The 20,584-nt window shown below is 44.3% G+C and overlaps 1 protein-coding gene across 7 annotated transcripts in view; it reads right to left on the reverse strand.

The window, feature by feature from the left end:
• Window positions 1–20,584, reverse strand: part of sash1a (SAM and SH3 domain containing 1a) — a 152,169-nt gene that overhangs the window by 13,954 nt on the left and 117,631 nt on the right. For 5 of the 7 annotated variants that reach the window (XM_035617539.2, XM_047328557.1, XM_047328555.1 and 2 more), the window contains exons 3-12: window positions 17,341–17,391; window positions 17,184–17,233; window positions 11,701–11,741; window positions 11,314–11,403; window positions 11,114–11,226; window positions 9,654–9,752; window positions 4,953–5,088; window positions 4,110–4,510; window positions 1,351–1,425; window positions 995–1,138 (exon numbers count right to left, since the gene is read on the reverse strand). In XM_035617539.2, the coding sequence (XP_035473432.2) occupies window positions 995–1,138; window positions 1,351–1,425; window positions 4,110–4,510; window positions 4,953–5,088; window positions 9,654–9,752; window positions 11,114–11,226; window positions 11,314–11,403; window positions 11,701–11,741; window positions 17,184–17,233; window positions 17,341–17,391 (1,200 nt within the window). Of the gene's footprint in view, window positions 1–994; window positions 1,139–1,350; window positions 1,426–3,554; window positions 4,511–4,952; window positions 5,089–9,653; window positions 9,753–11,113; window positions 11,227–11,313; window positions 11,404–11,700; window positions 11,742–17,183; window positions 17,234–17,340; window positions 17,392–20,584 lie in introns of all 7 variants that reach the window. The other 2 variants (XM_035617535.2, XM_035617541.2) reach the window with 2 other exon arrangements.

The raw sequence follows: 20,584 nt of genomic DNA on the forward strand, positions 1-20,584 counted from the left end.
ATTTGCTTTTCTGCCCATCCTGCCGGCCACAAGCGATATTCCTTTTATTTACACTCAGGCTGGATCCCTCACTGTCTAATGTCCTGTCGGAACAACTTACTTCAAGAAAAAAAATTCTCTAATAATCAAGCAGCAACATTCAGAAACACGTCACCAGGACATCCTCTATCCAGGTTTTTATTTTTATCAGTAATCCACTAGGTGGCATTGTGGTCAATAAAATGACCATGGTTGAGATTCGACATGACTATTAATTTGTCTCTGCTCTTTCCAAACCAATGGTTCCATGACTCATGCCAGGATATGTGGGTCACAGGGTTGAGACCACCATGATGGACAGATGTACAGCCATCCTTTAATGACCCTTTTTTTTGGGTGACATCAAGCGATAGGGCTGGAGAGGCCACTGGTGTAGCCACTGGATGCCCAGAAAAATTAGGCCAGAGCGTATGAGACGGGCATTATACACTCACAATTTAAGTCTCTATTTCCTAAGAACTAGCCTGGGGGACACTTGCATCACTGCATGAGCTCAGCATGAAGTGCCTACCCCACCCATCCACGCTGGGCCCAGCGAGAGCACAGCACGGGGAGAAATCCAAATGTACTGTATGTTTTCAGTGTTTATTCTGTAACTAACACAAATACTCCCGCCCACTCACAGCCCGTGGACACAATATGTGGCTTACTCTGCAAAACTTCCTCTAAATGTTTGCAGAACATGGGGAGCTTTTATTTCCTTACAGCTGTGCTTGGCTCACTTGCTGGACAGATTCAACACAATGTTTGGATGGTGGGAGCATTTGTGTGTTGCATTAAGCTGCTGCGTTTTAAACAAAGTTAAGGTTTGACTTAGTTTATACATATTTAATGTTCCCCGAAATCACGGGAAACTATAAAATGTTCAAAGTTACCTGAACTTTCTAGAAATAAAGCCTTCAAAAATTACACCCATGTGCGTATTTGTGTGCATCCAAGTGTGTTTATGTCTAACCTGCTCAGACAAGGAGCTGCTATACTTCTTTGACATGCGTTTCCTCATCGTCTCCTTGACCGACTTGACCTTCTTGCCCAGTGAGATGCGAGACGTAGTGGGGGATTTGACCACTTCTCTGTATATGGCCTCCTGTTCCCTGTTCTGTTTTTTGAAGAAAGAATAAAAAACAGAGAGAGAGAGAGAGAGAGAGAGATGAGGATGAATCAGGGAAGATTGAACAAGAGGAGACAAAGGGCAGAGGGATCACAAAAACAAGGGAGTAAACAAAGGGGATAAGGTGATTTAGTGTGACAGGAGAGTTCATCTCGTGTTCCTCACAGCCTCTTCTAATTTTACAAGCTGTCTGCACTTACATTGGCCTCTGAGCCCGCGTTGACAACGTGGAGCGAACGGTTGGTCAGGTCGAAGCCTCCGAAGCTGCACGTTCTCTGTGGGGGGAGGAGCCAAAACACAATCAAATGAGTCACACTGGAAAGGTCACCTTACAGCAGTTCCCCATACACACCCACCGAGGGTCAACTCACAATGATTCATGCTTGGCGGGACACAGGCAGCTGTTTGATTAATGACCATGGGTATATGGTTTGCACATATGTGGGGGCATGATGTCATATGGTACTGTGGACGACCAACAGACATGATGTAACACAAACTGTTATATGAGCTCCTCTTTAAAATTGCGGTTATACTGACCATGGAGAGCTCACAGGCGGCTACAACAAGTTGCTCATGTGCTTTAAGACTTGAACCCATGGGGAAAATATTGGACAGAATTAACCTTATTTGATGTGGTCAAGCTAAAATATACAGTTGTACTTTTACAAGTGAAAGTACAGTAGGTTCAGAGCAGTTAAGCCGGATGGGATTCGTTTTGTGGTTAATTATGAGAAATGCAAGGCTGGGCTAAGTATGCAAACATGCACAACATATAGGCTGGCTGCTTAGCACCGACGATATGTTATTCTCATCAGAAATATTTTCAAAGAGAATAATTGTTTCTGCTGAGAGGAAAAGGTGTGGTGTGGAGATTGTGTTGTTTTTTTTTCTTGACTTCGGAGGACAACAGCAAAATAAGGGGTAGACACAAAGAGGAACTATGACATGAGAGGGAAACGAGAGATCCAGGATCTTATCACAAAACAGTCACTTTTTGACTCTCTCCCAGGCTTTGCATCAGGTCACTCACAAACATGGAGACACAGACATGCACATAAAGCATCTGCCAAAAAAGAACTTGAGGGGCACTTGATGCCATTTCTCCTTCGCTCCGAGAACGTTAAAACTGCTCGACTGAACTCCCACAATTCCTGGAGGAAGAATGTCCATGTGAGAGGAACTTGCACATTAAGATAACCGTTTCTATATTAGATGTCCACAGCTGCGGTCCACATCACAACTCCCCAAGAAAAGCACAGTTTGGAGAACAAACATGTTTGAAGAGACGTCCAAAAAGAACTGAACTGAATGCGATGGTGATGTTTGATGGAATGGACATGCACCCAGAAAAATAAAAATTCTATCGAGGCTAAATATAACGAAAGAAAAACAATCAGGAAAAAAAAATCACATCTGCAATTATAGAGGCACGGGCCAAAAAAGAATGACACGAAAAGCAACAACAGAAAAAAGGTGGATTCGGAGAGTTTTTGGATGAGAACGACCTCACCAGTACACGATAGGATTCAGGTTCCCTCAAAGCTGCAGGATAGCTCCTCTATATCACCTAGAGTATCTGTCACTACTTGTACTGATACACACAGGTTACATGTGAGGAACAAGTGAGACGATGCAATGCAACCAGACCTGTGTTCATGCTTGATAAAGTTACAAAGTTGGCCTATATATATTATATTCACTGTGGTATGCATATGTATTAGTATAGTAGTTAACCTGTTTTTCTATTGTTACCACTTGTTCATTGCTATGCTCAGCCTTATGAGATCAATGTGAACGTTGATGAGTGTAAAGACACATCAGTCACTGACGTTGACTGAATTAAGGCCATCCGTTGAGTCTCTGAGGCTACGTGCTGCGCAGTTCTGAGGATGAGCTGCTCTAAGCGTGTACAACATCTCCTTTGCCCAGAGGGATCAGTGTGACTGTGCCAGTGCATGTGTTCGTAAGGGATCTGACATTTATAAAAAAAAGGCACTTATGAAACCTCTGCTGTAACTGGATACCTCAAGTGGGGCACTGCGCATCCCATAATCATTTCATATTCAGCCGAAATAAAAAAGGTTCGAAGCCAAAAGGCATTAGCTGAAAGGTCAAGGAAGAAGACCTTCCTCTAAGGGCTCTTGGGTCTGTGATAGATACTTCGGCTCTTGATATATTCAGTTCATGAGCACAGCTGCAATAACTTTAATGTGGAATTCTTTCTTTTCACACGGACATGATTAAATGGGTTAAATTGAAGACATTTGCCCTATTATGTGTCTTCTGTGGTGTTTATTCGCTGCCCCTTCAAGTATAACCTCTGAGCTATTCTGCAACTTTGAAGTACACCGAGTCCTGCTCACACGAGGCGGTCGATTTGAACCTCATGGTCCAAACTCACAGACTTCTGCTGGATGCGCAAGAGCACACGCTTGGTGCAGCGGTCTACGCTGGCCGCCCACTTCCTGTCCGCCTCACGGTCCTCCTCCAATAGACAGCGGCGCTCAGCGCGACTGAGGGTAACTGGGCGGACCAGCTGGGCCCAGTTGAGGTGACCATACAGACTCCGTTCTACCACATAGGTGATGTTCAGCTCACTGACTGCTGTTCGACCACGCAGCCTACGAGAGGGGAACACCCAGCCCCCTGCCCCACTTCCAAAACCCTTTGATTTGGCTACGTCACAGCGGGCAGGGGAGGAGGGGGTGACAGACAGGGGGGAGACAGGGGTTTTGGCATTGCGCGAGCGCTGGTACAGTAGGTGTTTGGTGGAGTAAGCGTAGTTGGGGTCAGGTTTCCGGTGTGTCCAGCTGCCATGGTGTCGATTGGCAGTCTGGTGTTTGAGGCTGCCATGTGGCCCGTCATCCAGGGAGATCAGGAGGCGAGACTGGGGATGGGGTTTGGGACGAGGTTTGGTGAGGCCATAGAAGGCGTAGAGGGCCTCGTTGTTACTTACCCCATGGGAGATTGAGCTCAGCGCCTTCCGCATCTCGCTGTCGGTCGTGGAGCGTGACAGTTTCCCCTCTTCGTCCAATCCACAGCCATCCAACTCAGAGAAGGAAGAGCCACTATCTCCCACGCCCCCAGAGCCGACCGGGGTTCTCTTGGGGGGCCGGATGAGACCGTGGTTACTGGAAGACTTGCTGAAGGTTTTGACCAGCTTGTGTCCAGACCAGGTGTCCAAGCTGCTGGAGGATGGGGAGGTGGTCAGACTGTCCGTGTCCCCATCAAGAGACAGTTGATCCTGGGTAAGGGATGGCAGAGAGGCCTCCTGGGGCAAAGGGGGCTTCTTTAGGACCCCGGTATAGAGAGCTGTGTTGTCCTCACAGGTGGGAGGTGCCTCCAAATTCAGAAAATCTATACAAGACAGAAACATCAGCAAGTTCGTTACTCATGAGAATTCAAACATGAGATTCTGTGCAGTCCCATGACCAGTCGGTGGTTTTCCTAACCACAGCCAGCCAACAAATGTTTCAAAACACATTCTTTAAGTCTGAGTATCAGGCAAAACCTATGACAGATGAGAATATATTACTTTGGCAAAAAATTAATCCTTCCTCTTAACACAGTTATTAGTTTCAAATAACCCTCAGATGGAAACAACTTTTACTATGATTGAAATGTAAAAAGCTCAATTTACATCTTCAACATACGTTTGAAATGTGTATACAGAAGAAGAACGATGCCTAAAACTTTGACCTTATGCCTATGAAAATTACAACATTAATTGACTGCTTGGACAAATGCTGGCAGACATGTTAAGGTAATCAAAGGAATTCTCCATTAAAGGGTTACAAACCTTCAGAGCCATGTTTCTTGCCCTCTTCCACCTTGATGAGTTTCTTCCTGACCCGGCGTGTCGAGTTAACCAGCTTGTGGAGCCGTTTGAACTTCACAGAGTCCTCTGATTGCTCATCATCTGACTGTTCACGAGACTGGTGGGAAAGAGAAAGAGGGAGGGATGATATAATATAAAGGGGACGGACAGTCAAAAACTTTATTTAACAAAATAAAAAGGGAAATCTTATTTCTGGTGCAGCATAACATTTGATATTAAAGCAGTTACAACAGAAATATGTGATTTTGTTTCATTGATTTTACATAAAACAAGTGAAAAAAATGAAAGACAAACTTTGAAAAATATACCTTGAGATTTCAAGAACACTGTTGTAATGCAAATGATGGGAGCATTGTTAAGAATGCAGTCAAAGTTAGTGGGGTGAGAAATGGAGGATCGGAGGCATGGTGGCGCACTGCATTGGGTTCAATTCATATTCATGGTAAATGCTGAATAACTGAACCACATGACACAGTAACTTGAAAAAAAATGTGTTTAACTGAATGTCAGTGAATCAGTATCACAATTAATAATCTATTTGATGTAATGTTTCCTTCAGAGACTGTTTCCTCCAGAGTGAATGAAAGGACAGTGATCGTGTGTTATGGGTGTCGGCGTCTGAGTGGGGTTTTTTCTCACTTGATGGCCACTGCGTTTAAACTCTCTGCACAGTGGTGGTGGAGTGGAAAAGAGATGGAATAATGAAGTCACTAACAGTTTCATCAATCTCACACACACAGTACATGCCCAACTCCCACTGAGCATCCACACAGAAACTCCCCAAGCTGTATGCTATATGCACATTCCTGCTTTAGCCCCGATGTGATGATGAGCTGAGCCTTGGCAAGAAGATTGTCTGGCTCAACCCACGGTCATTATAATGGAGCTCAAACAACTTAATTTGTTCCTATTTGCCATTGGTTTCCACAGCAACACAACCTCTCCGGTCACACACTGCCGGTTCCACGGTCGAGGTTGACTGCATCGCTTGCAGAGGGACACGCACACACACACATGCATGCTTAACACACACAACACCGGACAGATCGGGTCTTCGGGGTTTAGCACTCACTCTCTGATGGAACACAGTCTTCTCCTGCAGCTCTGCAGCTAACAAGCAAGAAACCACTTTCTAGCTGTTGCCGAGTCTAGACCACAGGCCTGGCTCAGAGGCTGCATGCTCGCATACAGTAGGGAGGATGTTAACAACTGTGGCTTGGTTGAAGCAAACAAATCTGACATTGTCTTCAAATGGTTGATGGCACCACTCCTCTACGACCTTTCCTGCAGGCGTGAGAGTGCTCGAAAACCTGACCAATCGTTGCCCAGCCAGAAAACAATGCATTAATAAGTGCGGCATCATGCGAGTCAGTTCTATCTAACTGAACCCCAAACTTTCAGGGGGGCATGATCAACTTTTTGGTCTTCTGTCATATCGGCTCAGCAGACCAGAGCTGGGCCACAGGCATTCATTTGTCCTCTGACGAACGGCGAAACAGACTGTGAGAATCTACCACACTTCACTATCCTTTGACCACTTCTCTCTGACAATACCTCAAGTGAACCATGAAATTGTGGCTTTAAATTGATCCTTTAAAATTTTGATTTGCCCTCGACGATGCTTGAGTGCATTAACTTCAAAGAATGTAGCGTTATTATAACAAGCCGGTGTCTCCGAGGATTCACAAAAGAGACAGTAAAAAGAAAGAGTGAGGCCACCAAAGGTTAAATTGGCATCGACTTCTGAATCTCGGTTCTTCTAAACAACTACTTTTGAGAAGTATAAAAGAAAAACAGTGTGTCTCATATGAAATCACTTTATGATTCTGATATATGGGAACAACAACTGGCTTAGTAATTTCAGAGTCAAGCCTCATGATTTCTTCTATTCTGTTTGTAATGGAAAGACAAAAGGAACCGGAGATGGTAAAGAGGTGACAGTGACTTGTAAGTTCTAACCCAGGCCTCGGGAATAACATCCAGGCAAACAACCACACAAACAGAAAGAGACACAGGAAGAAACCCAAACATATGACCCCATGAATCAAGCAGGGCTGGAAGGCTACCATCAAAAACAAGGTCAAACCAACGATTCCACCACCATAATTGCCATTTTAGAACACAAATTACTTTAAGGATTGTTCCCACAACTTGGGAGATGCATTTAAACTTAGAAAACTGCAAACCAAAATCCTTTCAGTGCACACCAAAAATCTTTGTGCTCTCCCTGCAGCAAAAACTGAACAGGACAATCACAGAAAAGAAAGAAAATCTAGGCTAAGTGCACCAATGTGCCTTAAAACTTACCACCGGAGTTAAGACAGCAGGGCACCACGTCCTGCGTTTACATGCGACAGGTCGGCAAGAGCGGGCCCGACAAATCCATAGCGTGCCAATCTCATCCTCATGCATGCACGATCCAAAATAATGCCTGAGCCCCTGGCAGATAAGAGCTGCAGCCTGTTGCCGAATTCACTTCAGAGGAATGAGGGATTGTTTTGAAGAGCTGTGCGGCACAGCTAGCAGAGAAAAGGCGTGTTGTGCGTGGAGAACAATCCTTGCATTTGAGCCCCTCTGACCCTGCCTTGGCCCCCACATCACTAATGGCCAGCCCTGGAATGTGGGCTCCGGTCGCCAGAGGAAGACAGACTGGATCAGAAGAAAAAAGGGCACAGAGAAGCCAAAGAATTGTGTATTGCGAACGTGTCAGCTGCACATATACATTGTATATTCACATGTCTGCTGCATATAGAAGACGGGCACACAGACACTGTTACTATTTGAATTCGGGAATGACCTAATTCTATTCATTGGAGGGGCGAGGGGGCAGTATGTGACACCAATAGAGGCCCATGCATAGAGAAATACTTCCTGTAGTGGCCAATTTTGGAACCCAGGGCAAGGAGACACAGAACAACCCCGCCCCCCCGCCCTTTTTTCTTTCTGGCCCTGGGGGTGAGTGCAAAGTCTTTTTCTTTACTCTCACTCCCTTGTTTCCTTTCTGCCTCCAGCACGAGCATTTGCTCACAGCCTCCAGAGCCAATCTGTGTTCCTCTACACAATACTCCTTCAGTAACTCTTCATCCTCTCCACTGTCTGTTAACCCCCCCTCCCATTTTTAATTGATCTATCCATCTCCCACAGGAAGTGTGCAGCTCACAGCAGAAGGGTAATGTGAGGGCTAGCAGATTGATATGATGATCCGCAAACTCATACACAGTTCATACAACCACCACATCTCAGAGTCAGGCAACAGACAGAACCTGAGCTGAGCTTATGTATTGTTTAATATAATGAGCCTATTATTCATACACTACCCAGAAAAATCAAGTATATCTGCAGTGAAAGCATATTCATCCACATGAAAAAATTATTCTGGAAATATTACCGTGGCCAGGGTCTAAACTCATGTGTCTGAAGGCTTTAGGGTCAACCTCCATTTACATTCTGATGCAAATAGTGGATAAGATTAAATGCAAGTGCTTTTAAAGAGTTTTTGGTGCATTTTAGCTGGAAATTAGTTGCACATTTCAAAATAGCAACGAAACACATGTGCAGGATTTAGTTGTTGTTGTATTTGGATTTTTGTTTTGTTTGGATAAACTCATTTCCTGTAAAAGTGGGTCAGTGTTTGATATTCCCATATGACGACACAGTACAGAACTAATCAAAAGCCCTTGTGACCACTATAGTCCTGAATCTGCATCAGAGCTGGCCTACATTTAAACGGGAAAATTTAAAAAAGTATTAAAAATATGCAAATACAGAACAGAAAATAACCGGACTGATGTCAACACCAAGCTAGATCCAACAGGACATGATTGTCTGAGCTCCAGCTCATCTCACAGCATCTGTTACGGGACCAGCTCCACGACATGGAATAACCTCAAAGGTCTTGACTCGTTCAAGGGTGACTGTGGAGATTCGGAGGCGCACTCTCTCCAAAGATCAGTGCTGAAGAAAATCAATGCTAACAAACTTCAGGCTGGATTTTGCCTGACTCTCCACAAGTTACAATTGCAAATGATTGATTGAAATGGACCCGACCGAAAATTTTCATTAGACAATTTCCATATCACAACAGCAGTCAACTATGATTTAGTTTGAACACATTTCAAATGAGATGTAAGATGACAGGATCGATCCGACTATGAGTGCAAATTCATGAGAAAAACCAAGATAAGTAATGGACCAAGATTCACAGAGGTAACACCCATTGAATTAGGATGCACATGGTGGAGAGAATGTATATGCTGGTGGATACATTGTAGTTTGGCCAATGAATAAAAAGCAGAGAGAGAAGGGAAGGAAGAAGAGAGGGAAGCAAGATAAAAGTTGAGTCAAAGTGGTATAAATATTTCAAATATAAATATCTAAAAGAGAAGAAGACTACGTTGTATTCAAAGTGTAGACATCAAGGTAGCAAAATGAGTTAAGGTTACAGTTCATACCATTTGGATTGACACAGACACACACACACCTTTGCACACACAGGTCAAAACAACAATGGCCGCCCTCCTCCACAACCTTCTCCGCTGTAAAATCAAACTGAAAAGGTGAGACTGGTTGAGGTGAGTGTTACGAGAGGTAGAGTAAAAGGGACAGGTGAGGGGGTTTTGGGGTGTCAGGGGGAATGGGGTGGGAGGGGTGGGGTGTACTTACTTCGCAGTTTGAGGACTGGTTTAGATTTGTTGCAGATCCGTCAGTCCACTCTGCAGAGTCAGTACTGCAGGACTGTTTGCTGCGCTCATACTCCTTCAGCTACGTGGAGAAGAAGAGTTTAGAGAGGCAGAGGAACGGGTCGGGGGCCACTCACTCTCAACCCGCATGCTTCGTCTGTGCATTTACTAACGCAGTATTGCATGTACACACACACAGGCAACACAGAGGGACTCAACTAGTGATGAAGTGGTAAATAAATTTGCTGTTTTTGATCAAAATAAAAAATAAAAAAAGTCCACAGAATTTTAAGCAAAGCATTCAGCATTTCAAAATGTCACTACCGACCTGTAGACTACATTTGTTATGTGTGGTATGACCTAAGTTCAATTCAATACAATTTTGTTTGTATAGTACCAGACCACAACATACATTATCTCAAGGCATTTGTAGACTTTGGTCTTGAAGATTTATGTCTGCCCTTCTGAGCGGATGTAAGTTTTACTTGGTCAATCTTTTCTCTATAAATAAAAAAAGGGAGTGAATTTTATTGGGTTTATAGTCCACAACATCCCTGGACAGTGGACACACTACATATCACTACATCGACCATGAAAAGAAACCTAATATGATGATACTGATCAGTTACACAGGGAGCGCACGGATGGACATGATAAAAAAAAAACATCTTTCCACAAAGGCTGATCCTTGATTGGTTTGAGTGATTGTCAATCACTATGGAGCAAAGCGGCGATCAAAAGCCATTGGCTTATAGAAAATCATACTTCTGGAAAAAAAAAAGGGAGGGCTGTAGGAAGATGATTACGGCCTGTCTAGTGGAGAGAAACTCTGTGCTGAAATGCTACTAGACAGTCATACTACCCACAAGCAAGGCACCATAAAATGGAAGGAAGGAACAAAAAATGAAGAAAGAAAGAAGTAGTCAAACGAAAAAGAGAAAGAATGACCAACAGGGACTGATCGAGAGTCAGATCAGAAAGAGAGTGTAGGGAAATTTATAGAAAAGCCAAATAGTTATCCACCATGTCAACCTAGAGAGGAAAAACCACAATGCACCAGTACATCGCCCCAACAGATGGGGCTGTGGAGTTACTATAACCATCGAAACCCTCAAGTATGAACCGAACATAACAGACCCACACACACCAAGAGCTCACACCCCATAATCCCCAGTGTGTGTGTGTGTGCGCGCGTATGTCTGTGTGTGTGTTTGAAAGTGACAATTCAGGGTTAAAATGCAGGGCCGTGTAAGGGTTAGTAAGAGTGAGTCGTTTTAGTAAGCCAGTGCTAAATGGTGGAAATGTGGATCAGAAGGAGGGAAACTAATCCAGGAAGAGGTCAAGGGATCTCGGGGGTTGGAGGGAAGGCTTCAGACGAACAGGGTGGGGGGCGTTGGGGGGAAGGTGCCACAGATGAGGCAGGGGGTCGGTGGAGTTTCCTACCCGAGCTAGAGCTTCTTCTACAGTGATCATCTTCTCTTTCACCATCATCATCAGCTGGATTCGCTCTTCGTCACTCATGGTGATCTCACTGGCCACGTAGCCGATGTCCTCTCCTGATGGAGGTGGAGAGCAAAGAGCAGAGGGGTCAAATATGAAATGTTCATCGATAAGGGGGATCTGAATAAGATTGCCACACAAACCTTTGGATGTCTGTCGCATGACAGGTTTATGCGGAGACTTGCGGAAGTTCTGCCAAAAAGATTTGTTTTTCTTCTTGTTGTCCCATTTACCTAAGGGGAGGGAACGAACAGTCACACAACATTAACACTACACATCGAGGTCCACATTATATCACATTGTTTCTAGCAACAATAAAAGGGAACACAAATTGTGTTTCCTTGCACATATTTGAATGCTAGACCATTCCATATATTTCTTGCAAATATAAAGTATGATCCTTACGGACATGTTTGTCCAGCTATTCCTATCTTTTAATCTCACTCAAAGGATCAATAAATGTTGATCCAAATTTTAGGGTAACATATTAAGATTGCAGAAGATAAATGTGAAAATGTGGCTCAATTTACCTCCAGATCCATCTTCAGAGCTGGACTTGTGCAGGGGCATTCTAGACGAAAAGAGTCAAAAGATCGACATGAGAAAAATGCAAATTTCATGAATATCATTGTCCCTGCGACCACAGCCCTTCAAAGCACATTGCTTATGCAAAAGCAAAAAGTGTAATGTACAGTTTTTGGGAGTGGAGTTGCAGTGGAGTTTTCCACCACTGGGGGTCAGTGGTGGTACTTATGTGAGAGCAAACCAGGCTCCTGAGGCTTGAGAGGGACAGAGAGAAGGAGGAGAGGAGGTCTGTGCTAATACATGGTGTAGTAAAGAGAGAAGTATGTTCAACACGATGAAGACAAAGAGTGGTCAGTCATGTGAAAGTGAACAGGGAGAGTGAAGCGGGAAAGTATGGAACTAAGGATGAGAAGAACAGGAGGGAGAGGGAGAGAGAGAGAGAGAGAGAGAGAGAGAGAGAGAAAGAGCTGGAGGAGTAAAAACCACAGGGCAGACTCAGCCTGTTTGGGTTTCCACTTCCCTCCACAGGATAGACAGTCACGAGGAAGACAGAGGGAAGAGAGGGAGAAGAGGGAGAGAAGGCATGAGAAAGAAAGAGATGGAAAATAACTGAGTGAAAAAAAAAATCCCTAGCATGTCTACACACCTTCCTAGATAACCAGAACAAAAAGGGAGAATATAACAATTTGAAAGCTCTGTGTGCCACACGACCTGCTCGTCTTCCAATCAAGTAAGTCATGTGGCATCAGCCTCACCCAATTTTCTCGCAAGTTTAGCATTACTTTAAGCCGAAGCTGACTCTCCCTTGATCTAATGCAGAAGATGAGAAACCACTCATCATCTATCTGTCTCCTTTATATATCTGAAAAAATGGGGGCAGGGGTTCGGGTTCAAAGGATCTGCTGAAAACTTCACAGAGAGACTTTGTTTTCAGAATGGGTTAAGTGGGCAGAGTAAGAGGGTAAAGAGGAAGAGAAGCTTCAGGGTGGATTAGGTCTGTGGACACCGCCTCCACAGGTGTGTTTTTGTGTGTGTATGTGTGTGACACTAAGCTTTTCCATCCTTTCAATTAAAAGAGGAGAGATCAGAGGAGCAAATTTGTCCAGTTGAAACCTTCAGAGACCGGCTAAGTCAATCTCCCTCACCCCTGCACTGTCTCTTACTTGCACTTATGATTTGAAAGCCAACCGTACACGGGCACACAGCTGAGACAGATGGCTGTGGCAGTGATGCCATGTGAAAGTGTGTGACAGGTTCATAACATGGTGAACAGACCACTCTCCCTCTCCAGTGGCTGTACTGTGTGTGTGTGTGTGCATATTGTATGTGTGCATGTGCGCTCATGTCTGTTCAGACATGGCAGCCCTCTCATGGTGCAATGGGAAATCTTTACGCGGCTTAAAGCCCCCCGGCTGCCATGGCAACATAATGAGATGCTAATTGAATGGAGGCCTGTATGGTTTGTCCCTCTGCTCACCCCCCTCCCTCTCTTAGATAGGCTAAGGCCAAAGCTAATGCTAACAGGACTCGCTCTATAGAAGCTTTTCAGGAGCAGTGCTGTTCCCCCTCTCTCCTCCATGCTCTATAAATTAACTTCCCATGCAGTGCACACATGCGTGCACTCGCGCACATCTGCACACTCACACACACACTCTGAAAGAGTCGGAATGTTTTTCAAAGAGCGGGTCGGCCCAGGCATTGTGCGGCTCGGCATCTTAATTGGTTTAACCTTAAATCTTTGGCATGCCTTTCTATTTCAATTCTGCTCTTTGCATCAAGTGAGGGACATTTAACTGCTCTCGTCTCATTAGCATGAGAAGATAGCTTCTCCATTCAAAGCCTATTATGCTATAAAATACTGTAGTTTAACGTTGGCTGACCCTATGCAGTATAGGTGGAAGTTGCTTTCTATGATTCCTCTGCACTCTGAAACTTAACATGCCTCAAGTGTTCGGAATCGATAACTGGGAAAATGTCACTGAAAGTATGAGCGCAAGTTTGCTTGGTGAAGATGATATGTCGGTCACTGCTTCACCTGACTGGGATGTGAAGCATTAGTAATTTTCAAAATGATATGCCAGTGCTTTTCATGCTTCAGAATGTGGATTTACAACATAAGGTACAACTGCAGAGATTTACAGTAATACTGTGAGTAATCTTTTTGGAAAATATGCAGTAGTTGCACAAGTATACACGACACAGAAACAGACAAGATAAAAAGAATTACAATGAATAAGATACGATTGCATAGACAACTATCTTATCATATGAATCATATGGTTCGAGACAACTCCTATCCTGTGTGACCAAGCTACTTTCCAGGACAGATGACGAACCAACATGTCCCGTCTTTGCACAAACAGCTGTGCATCTCCATTTTTACCGCGCTTAGCATAAATCACAGCAATGCACTCATGTACAGTGACTGTATGTTTTTTTTTTTTTTTTTTTTGGTTACAAGGCAGGACACCTGGAGCGAGGTGATCTCCGGTGTTCTTTTAGAGACAATGAAAGGCAGCCACCCTGTGTGACAGTGGCAGTGGTCACAGGAAGAGCAGAGGGACAGAGGTCAGAGATCGCCCGGAAGGGGAAGACAGGAGGTCAATTGGCAGGAAAATAGAAAATCATATGGATAGTTTTTTCAACTGTGTGTTTGAAGAGCATTGTGTGTGAATATGTTCCTGCCATACAAACACTTTCTACTCTCTGTAGCAAAAAAAACAGCTCCATGAAGACTGCAATACTCCACCACAAGTGATAAATATGCTGACAAGGTACTTTAGTTTTCCAACATGGTAATGTTGTTCTAAACAGATTTTTCACATGGCATGGCTTACATTTCCATCTGATTATGAGTTGCATAAGCTTGGATCCAACATCCAGTAGCACAAATGCCTCTCTTACAAACCCTGTTGAGAGTCCGGAACATTTGTATCGAGCGTCTGTGCACATGTATGCTTTCATCAAGATCCATTTACGTCTGCTGTTAACCTCACTGATAAGCTTGTGGTCCCCTCTTTGCAACAATACCCACCAATCAATCACCTTCCAAAAAACAGGAAGTGTCCAGCGCTACGCCCCCAGCCTTCTGAGAGTGCTCTGTCATCATCACTTGCATACCAGGAATTGTGGAAGCTGTGCCCACCCCCTGCCAAAAAAGTGACAAGGAGACGCACAGACGCAAGGGTGGCACAGCCCAGAGGGGCAGTCTGGGTAATCTCCTCTGGGTGCTATTGTACTGCCGAGAGGTGATGATAGGGGCATCCGTGTCTGTGTGTGTGAACGTTTATGCATGCCCCTTGCCGGGGGGTGTGAGGACTATGTCTGAGGAATGGGAATGGGGGGGGGGGGCTTGTCTATCAGTCTGCCTACACACGATAAATCACTCTACCTGAAACCCATTCACCACAGTGGCAAGTGGACAATGGGCTACGTAATGGAGTGCAGAGCTGAGGTGAATGAGAAGAGAGGGGCTGGCAGTGAAGAACGGATTACAAAAAAGAAAGGAGGAGACTTTATCCTCAAAGATAAAAACTTTTAAAATGAGGTTCATTAGATGAAGGTGAAGCAAAGCACCTCATTCCTAACTTTCACACCAGAAATGGAGCTTGGGGCTTTATCAGAAGAGAAACAGAGACACTGTGGTGGAAAGAGTCAGGAACAGAGGCGAAGAGAGGGCTGAATACAGTTATATTAAAGATCAACTGAAGATTCAGTTGGAAAAAGTCTGAATACTTAGGAGAAATGGGATGGAAGACAGAGGGGAGAGAACAGTGCAGTTATGGGCTCTGTCTGGGCCTCTCTTAAAGCAGGGAGACGTCATTCGAAATCTGACATCTGGTTCCCATCACCCTCAGCATTTGTCTGCGCAACATATACAGCCATAGGAGAAGAGATCACGTCCGTGGTATGCACTTCCTCGGCCGCACGTGTGCGTCACATGAACATGACAATTCCACTGGGGGTCACGCAAGGGTGATGGTCCCCGACAAATACAGAAAATGAGGAGAAAATTGAGATTAAGGTGAGATCATTTCTAAGTCACACCGAATGTGTGTTTAACCTTGGCATTGGGGGATTGACTGGGGCTCCCAATTCCTGCACTAAACTGTACACCGTCTTCACTAAATCTGAGATTGGGATTTATTTCTGAGCACCACCATTGGGCAACACTGTCAAAGGAACTCATTCTGTATTAAAGTCACCAGTCATCATCTGGTTGTGAGCAAACAATTGAATATTCTTGACCTTTGGTCTTTCCGACCAGACACCCAGAAAACTGTGTGACTGCGGTGAATTCAATTCTGTATTTAGAGTATTTAGAAAGCTCCTTTGCAGAGCAATTTGGATTGTTCCAAATGTGTATAACAGTTTGGAACGGTGATCTCATTGTTGGCCATCGTGGAGAAATTGTACACAAAATATAAAATGTGCAAGAATGAACACACACACACACACACACACACACACACACACACACACACACACACACACACACACACACACACACACACACACACACACACACACACACACACACACACACACACACACACACACACACACACACACACACAGACTTTGTGTTACAGTAACCATTGAAAAGGAACCCCACCCATTCCCAGTTCCATCCTGCTCTTTCATTAATGCTCCTTAGCTGTAATCATCTGGCGATCACCCTCTCCCCATATCCCCCTCTCCCCTGCTGGACACAAAGGCAGGAAGGAAGCCTTGGCCGGCCTTAGACCAGAGAATGGCTGTCGGACTGAGTAGGTCAGCCGGAGGAAGCAGTCAGTAGTTTTCCTTTAACCACAGTTGGGATGTGACGGAGGCAGTTTAGGAGACCAACTTCTGGTCATGTGTTGAATATCTATGAATGTCGGTAAGTAATTTCCTTTAGACTCAGGTAAAAACTTCGATCTCAACATTAATGCTTATTTTGTATGTGATTGCAGTGATGTAACAAGTTGTTTTTTGACTTTAATCAAAATTCTGTGTATTCTTTGTATTAACAGTCACACTATATTGAGGCAGAATTGTAGCTTGTCTCAGGAAATCTGCTCTTTCATTTATGTTCAAGACTAAGGTCAGAACCTGTGTCAATTGCTCAACCACACATCACCACGCTCATCTATAAAGTTAGAGGTTTTCACCTGAGGAGGTGACCCCTGCACCCACTGGGTGAACTTTTGTACAAGCTGTCAAATAAGAGATCTATCAGTTACATGAGCTTCATCTGGAGGTGCGTGTATTTCCATTTGCCCCTCCCCATCTTTAGCTGCGGACCCACAGAGAGGTGGAGTGTGATCCATGGGTTTGTGTGCAGGCGTGCACGGTTTGATGAGATCCAGACACAGGCTGTGTTGCACATTGTTTTGACATGGAACAGACACACACATTTCAATCCAAGCATATTTCATGGTTCCACACTGGCTACGGTCGCATGTTACAGTGATTATAGAGGGGGGGGAAGAAGATGAAAACATACTTTCTGTCTGTTTCTGGAGTCGACACCTCGCTGCTGAAGCCTAATGATTCCTGAGGACAGAGACATGTATCAGAATGACTTTTCAACCAAAGCACGTGTACAACTATCACAGTTGAGATAGAAATGGTACTTTTCTGAACATAATGTATCTGCCTACCTGGATCTCATTACGGAGCTGCAGAGAGGTGCTGCTTGGGTCCTGTTTCTCCTGAAAGAATGTGGAGAGAAGAAAGAAGGTCAGGTGTCGGTGTCACAGTTACTTAATAACACAGGGACAGATGAACTGCAAGGATAAAACAGAGAAGACTAGAAAGGTAAAACAAGGGGAGGCGAGTACGCGTGGAGAGCAAAGGTCCGTCGACTACAGAAACAGCGGATGGTATGTTCAACAATGTGTTCATGTGGGAAATACGTTCTCTGGTCAGGTTCATGTAGACACACCTGCATTTCATGAAAACAAACACGAGCACGTGTGTGCACGCCCTTCGCCAGACAGCTCAACAAGTCAAGTCTTGCTCCAGGTATCAGAACCTGCAATACTTGTTTTCATTGTTATAGAACACCGATGGGCGGTGGTGCAGCCGAGCGAAGTCTTGGCTTTTTCCTTAACAAGGTAATGACAAAGGCACCCACGTAACTGGCTCCACGAATTCCACAGTGCGGTAACAATGGCGTTGGTGTGCACCTCCCTCAACCCAAGGTAACACCTGCCGGTTTGCATTAAAACAGAATAGAACATACCACATTGGACTAAAACACAATGGCAGTTTCAAAGGGCAAAATGGCTTATATGGAAAACAGAAATCCAGACTGGGCAGAGCTGTGGACATGTATTTAGGCAACACACGATCCAAAAACAGTGGAAAATAACACAATTTTCACCTAGCTCACCGCGTCTGTGTGAGGGCTGTTTTCACCGTTACACAGGGGCTGCTGCCTGCACACAGTATGTCTAAAGCAGGTGTCCTCATCATAACACATCCAGATATAGATGTGCCTAAAACCAAATGCTTCTGCAGACAGAATCATAACATGTCTGCAACTTCGATTTCAACCTGCAGCATGTGATTATTTAAAAGCCAATGAACAGCCCAGAGGGATCGGTCGACTGCGTGGTTTCTCGGTGGCGTGTTCTTGTGTGCCTTTGAACTGAAATGGAGGACATTACCTAACTCTTTGTGCTCACACTGTCGCACACTGTGAGCTCTAAAGCACCGAAGGAATAGGTGCAGTCTGCACTTTGCTTAAGGGAGGTGACCAGATTTTCGCATGACACGCATGCCTGAACTTCAGAATACTGTCATGTCAGTGTTGTTGTAGTTTGCAGCATTCAGATTTTTTGTGATGACCTCTTCGTATTCATAATATTTTGGGAAATTTTTGCAGAAATCCCAATGAGAAAAGAAAGCAACCTAAAATAAGTTCCTCTTTCTACTTTCTGTGTGACTTTTAAATAAACAGAGAAGAATTACAGGAAACATCTTATGATGCATTGGCTGACATTACAATTTCCATTTTGGTAAATAATTCCGATCTTGAGTCATTTCTAATCAATTAAAGCAAAAATATGTTTCAGCAATTTGGATGTTGATGACACGAACACATGAATCTTGTTCTGTTCCTCTAGTTGAACATGACGATTAATACAAAACATTCCCTGGTATGAGGCTGACTGGTGGTTCAGAGGTCTCGTATGATACAATGCCTCGCTTGAGCATGGTCAAAGCTAAGGCTGTGAAGTTCCTCATCTTGAATAGATAAATCTAGTCATCTTAATATCTTATCAGAAGATCAGAATGCTGATGAGGGAAGAAAAGACAGCTTTAAGACCCTGAGGAAGCAAGTTTATGATGACTGCCTTTGTAAATTCATTAAATAGGTTTTGTAGCTTCTGCCACAAATAGAAGACAAATGAAATCTGGAGTGTCCCCCAAATGGAAATGAGTTGTTTATGATAAATGTGCATCATCCCCTCCCTCTCCACACTCAGATAATAGATTGTGGGATAACACGATAACATAATCACAGGAAGATGAATGAATTGTTCTTCCTACTGTGACCTTAAGTTTAACCTTTTTTTCTTCTTCTTTGACAAAGGTTTGGGGAAGGGTTTACAATCCTTCCATGCCCTCACACACACCAAGCATGAGTAATACTTGAAGGACTTGGTCAGAAGTGACATACTTTACCTTTAAGAGCTCTTTAAGAGCCTGTAGCCTGTGGGTCAAATGAGCAGAAGAACATAAAGTGCTTAGGTGGCTAAACTCCTCAAGAATTAGCCTGAAGCCTAAACTCATCACAGCTGTAATCGTTGCAAAGACTTTAGCGAGGCAGTCTGTCTGACTTAAACGTTAACTTTAGTACTACTAATCCTCCTCGTTAGTTTGTCTGTTTATCTATTTGTCTGTTAAAATGATCAAGCAGGCAGAGGCAATGGTTCGGAAGTTCTTTTGGGCAAGTAAATCAAGTTATGTCGGAAGAGCCCAATACAATTTGTCCATAGCAGGGAATAGAGGGATTCCCATAAGTCAGGGAGCAGGTACCTGTCTGAGGTCATAAAAACTTAACCTACCAGACATACAGAGGTGTGGTGTTTGCTCTCATTACATTGCCAGGCTGTGCACAAGGAAAATCCAGGACAGGGCTGTATGCCTTTTGTTTTGCAGAGACAGAGCTTATGTGAGACACATAGGGGGGGCACTCCGAAAAACTTGTGTGCCCACGTGTCCATGCACAGTCACGGACACTTTTCACAAAGGCAGTGTCAGTTCTGCTATCACATCGTCTTTGATGGCTTCTGTGGACTTCAGTGACAGGGGAGACATGTCAGACTCACCCCGGAGTAACTACGTGCACAATGCCAACTGGATGTAAAAATCATTTTTAAAACACACTGCCGCGTCGTCAGATCACCGTCTGGTCAAACGTACACAGACACACACGCAAAATACCCTGGAATAGTCACATACATGCCACCACAAACACAAACTTAGACAGATACACGAACCAAGAAGCACCCACACACTTCCACAGATAGAGCCCCTAAGAGGCAGAGATACAAAGCAGCTCTCTGTTCCTCTTACTCCTCCTCACCTTCCCCTTACTTGCTTTCTGTGCGTGCCATCTCTGACATGGAAAGAGGGAGTGGGATGGCAAAAAAGACAAGGAGAAGATCAGTGACAAACAAACAAAACCTACATCAAGTTTGCTTTCCACTGCAGATCTTTGGGAGGAATTTGTCACGCTGCAGAATGCAGAGAGGACTTGTGTAACAGCTTCCAAAGGTAAACTTGGGCTTCTCTCCGTTGTGCATCGCCAATGGAGAAGCAAAAAAGACGATGGTGAAGAGCTCTCTGAAAGGGAATATCTAATCAATGCATTTTTGGGGGAGGGGGCTTAGT

The sequence above is a fragment of the Scophthalmus maximus genome, chromosome 18 (assembly GCF_022379125.1).
Source record: "Scophthalmus maximus strain ysfricsl-2021 chromosome 18, ASM2237912v1, whole genome shotgun sequence".
Classification (NCBI taxonomy): domain Eukaryota; kingdom Metazoa; phylum Chordata; class Actinopteri; order Pleuronectiformes; family Scophthalmidae; genus Scophthalmus; species Scophthalmus maximus.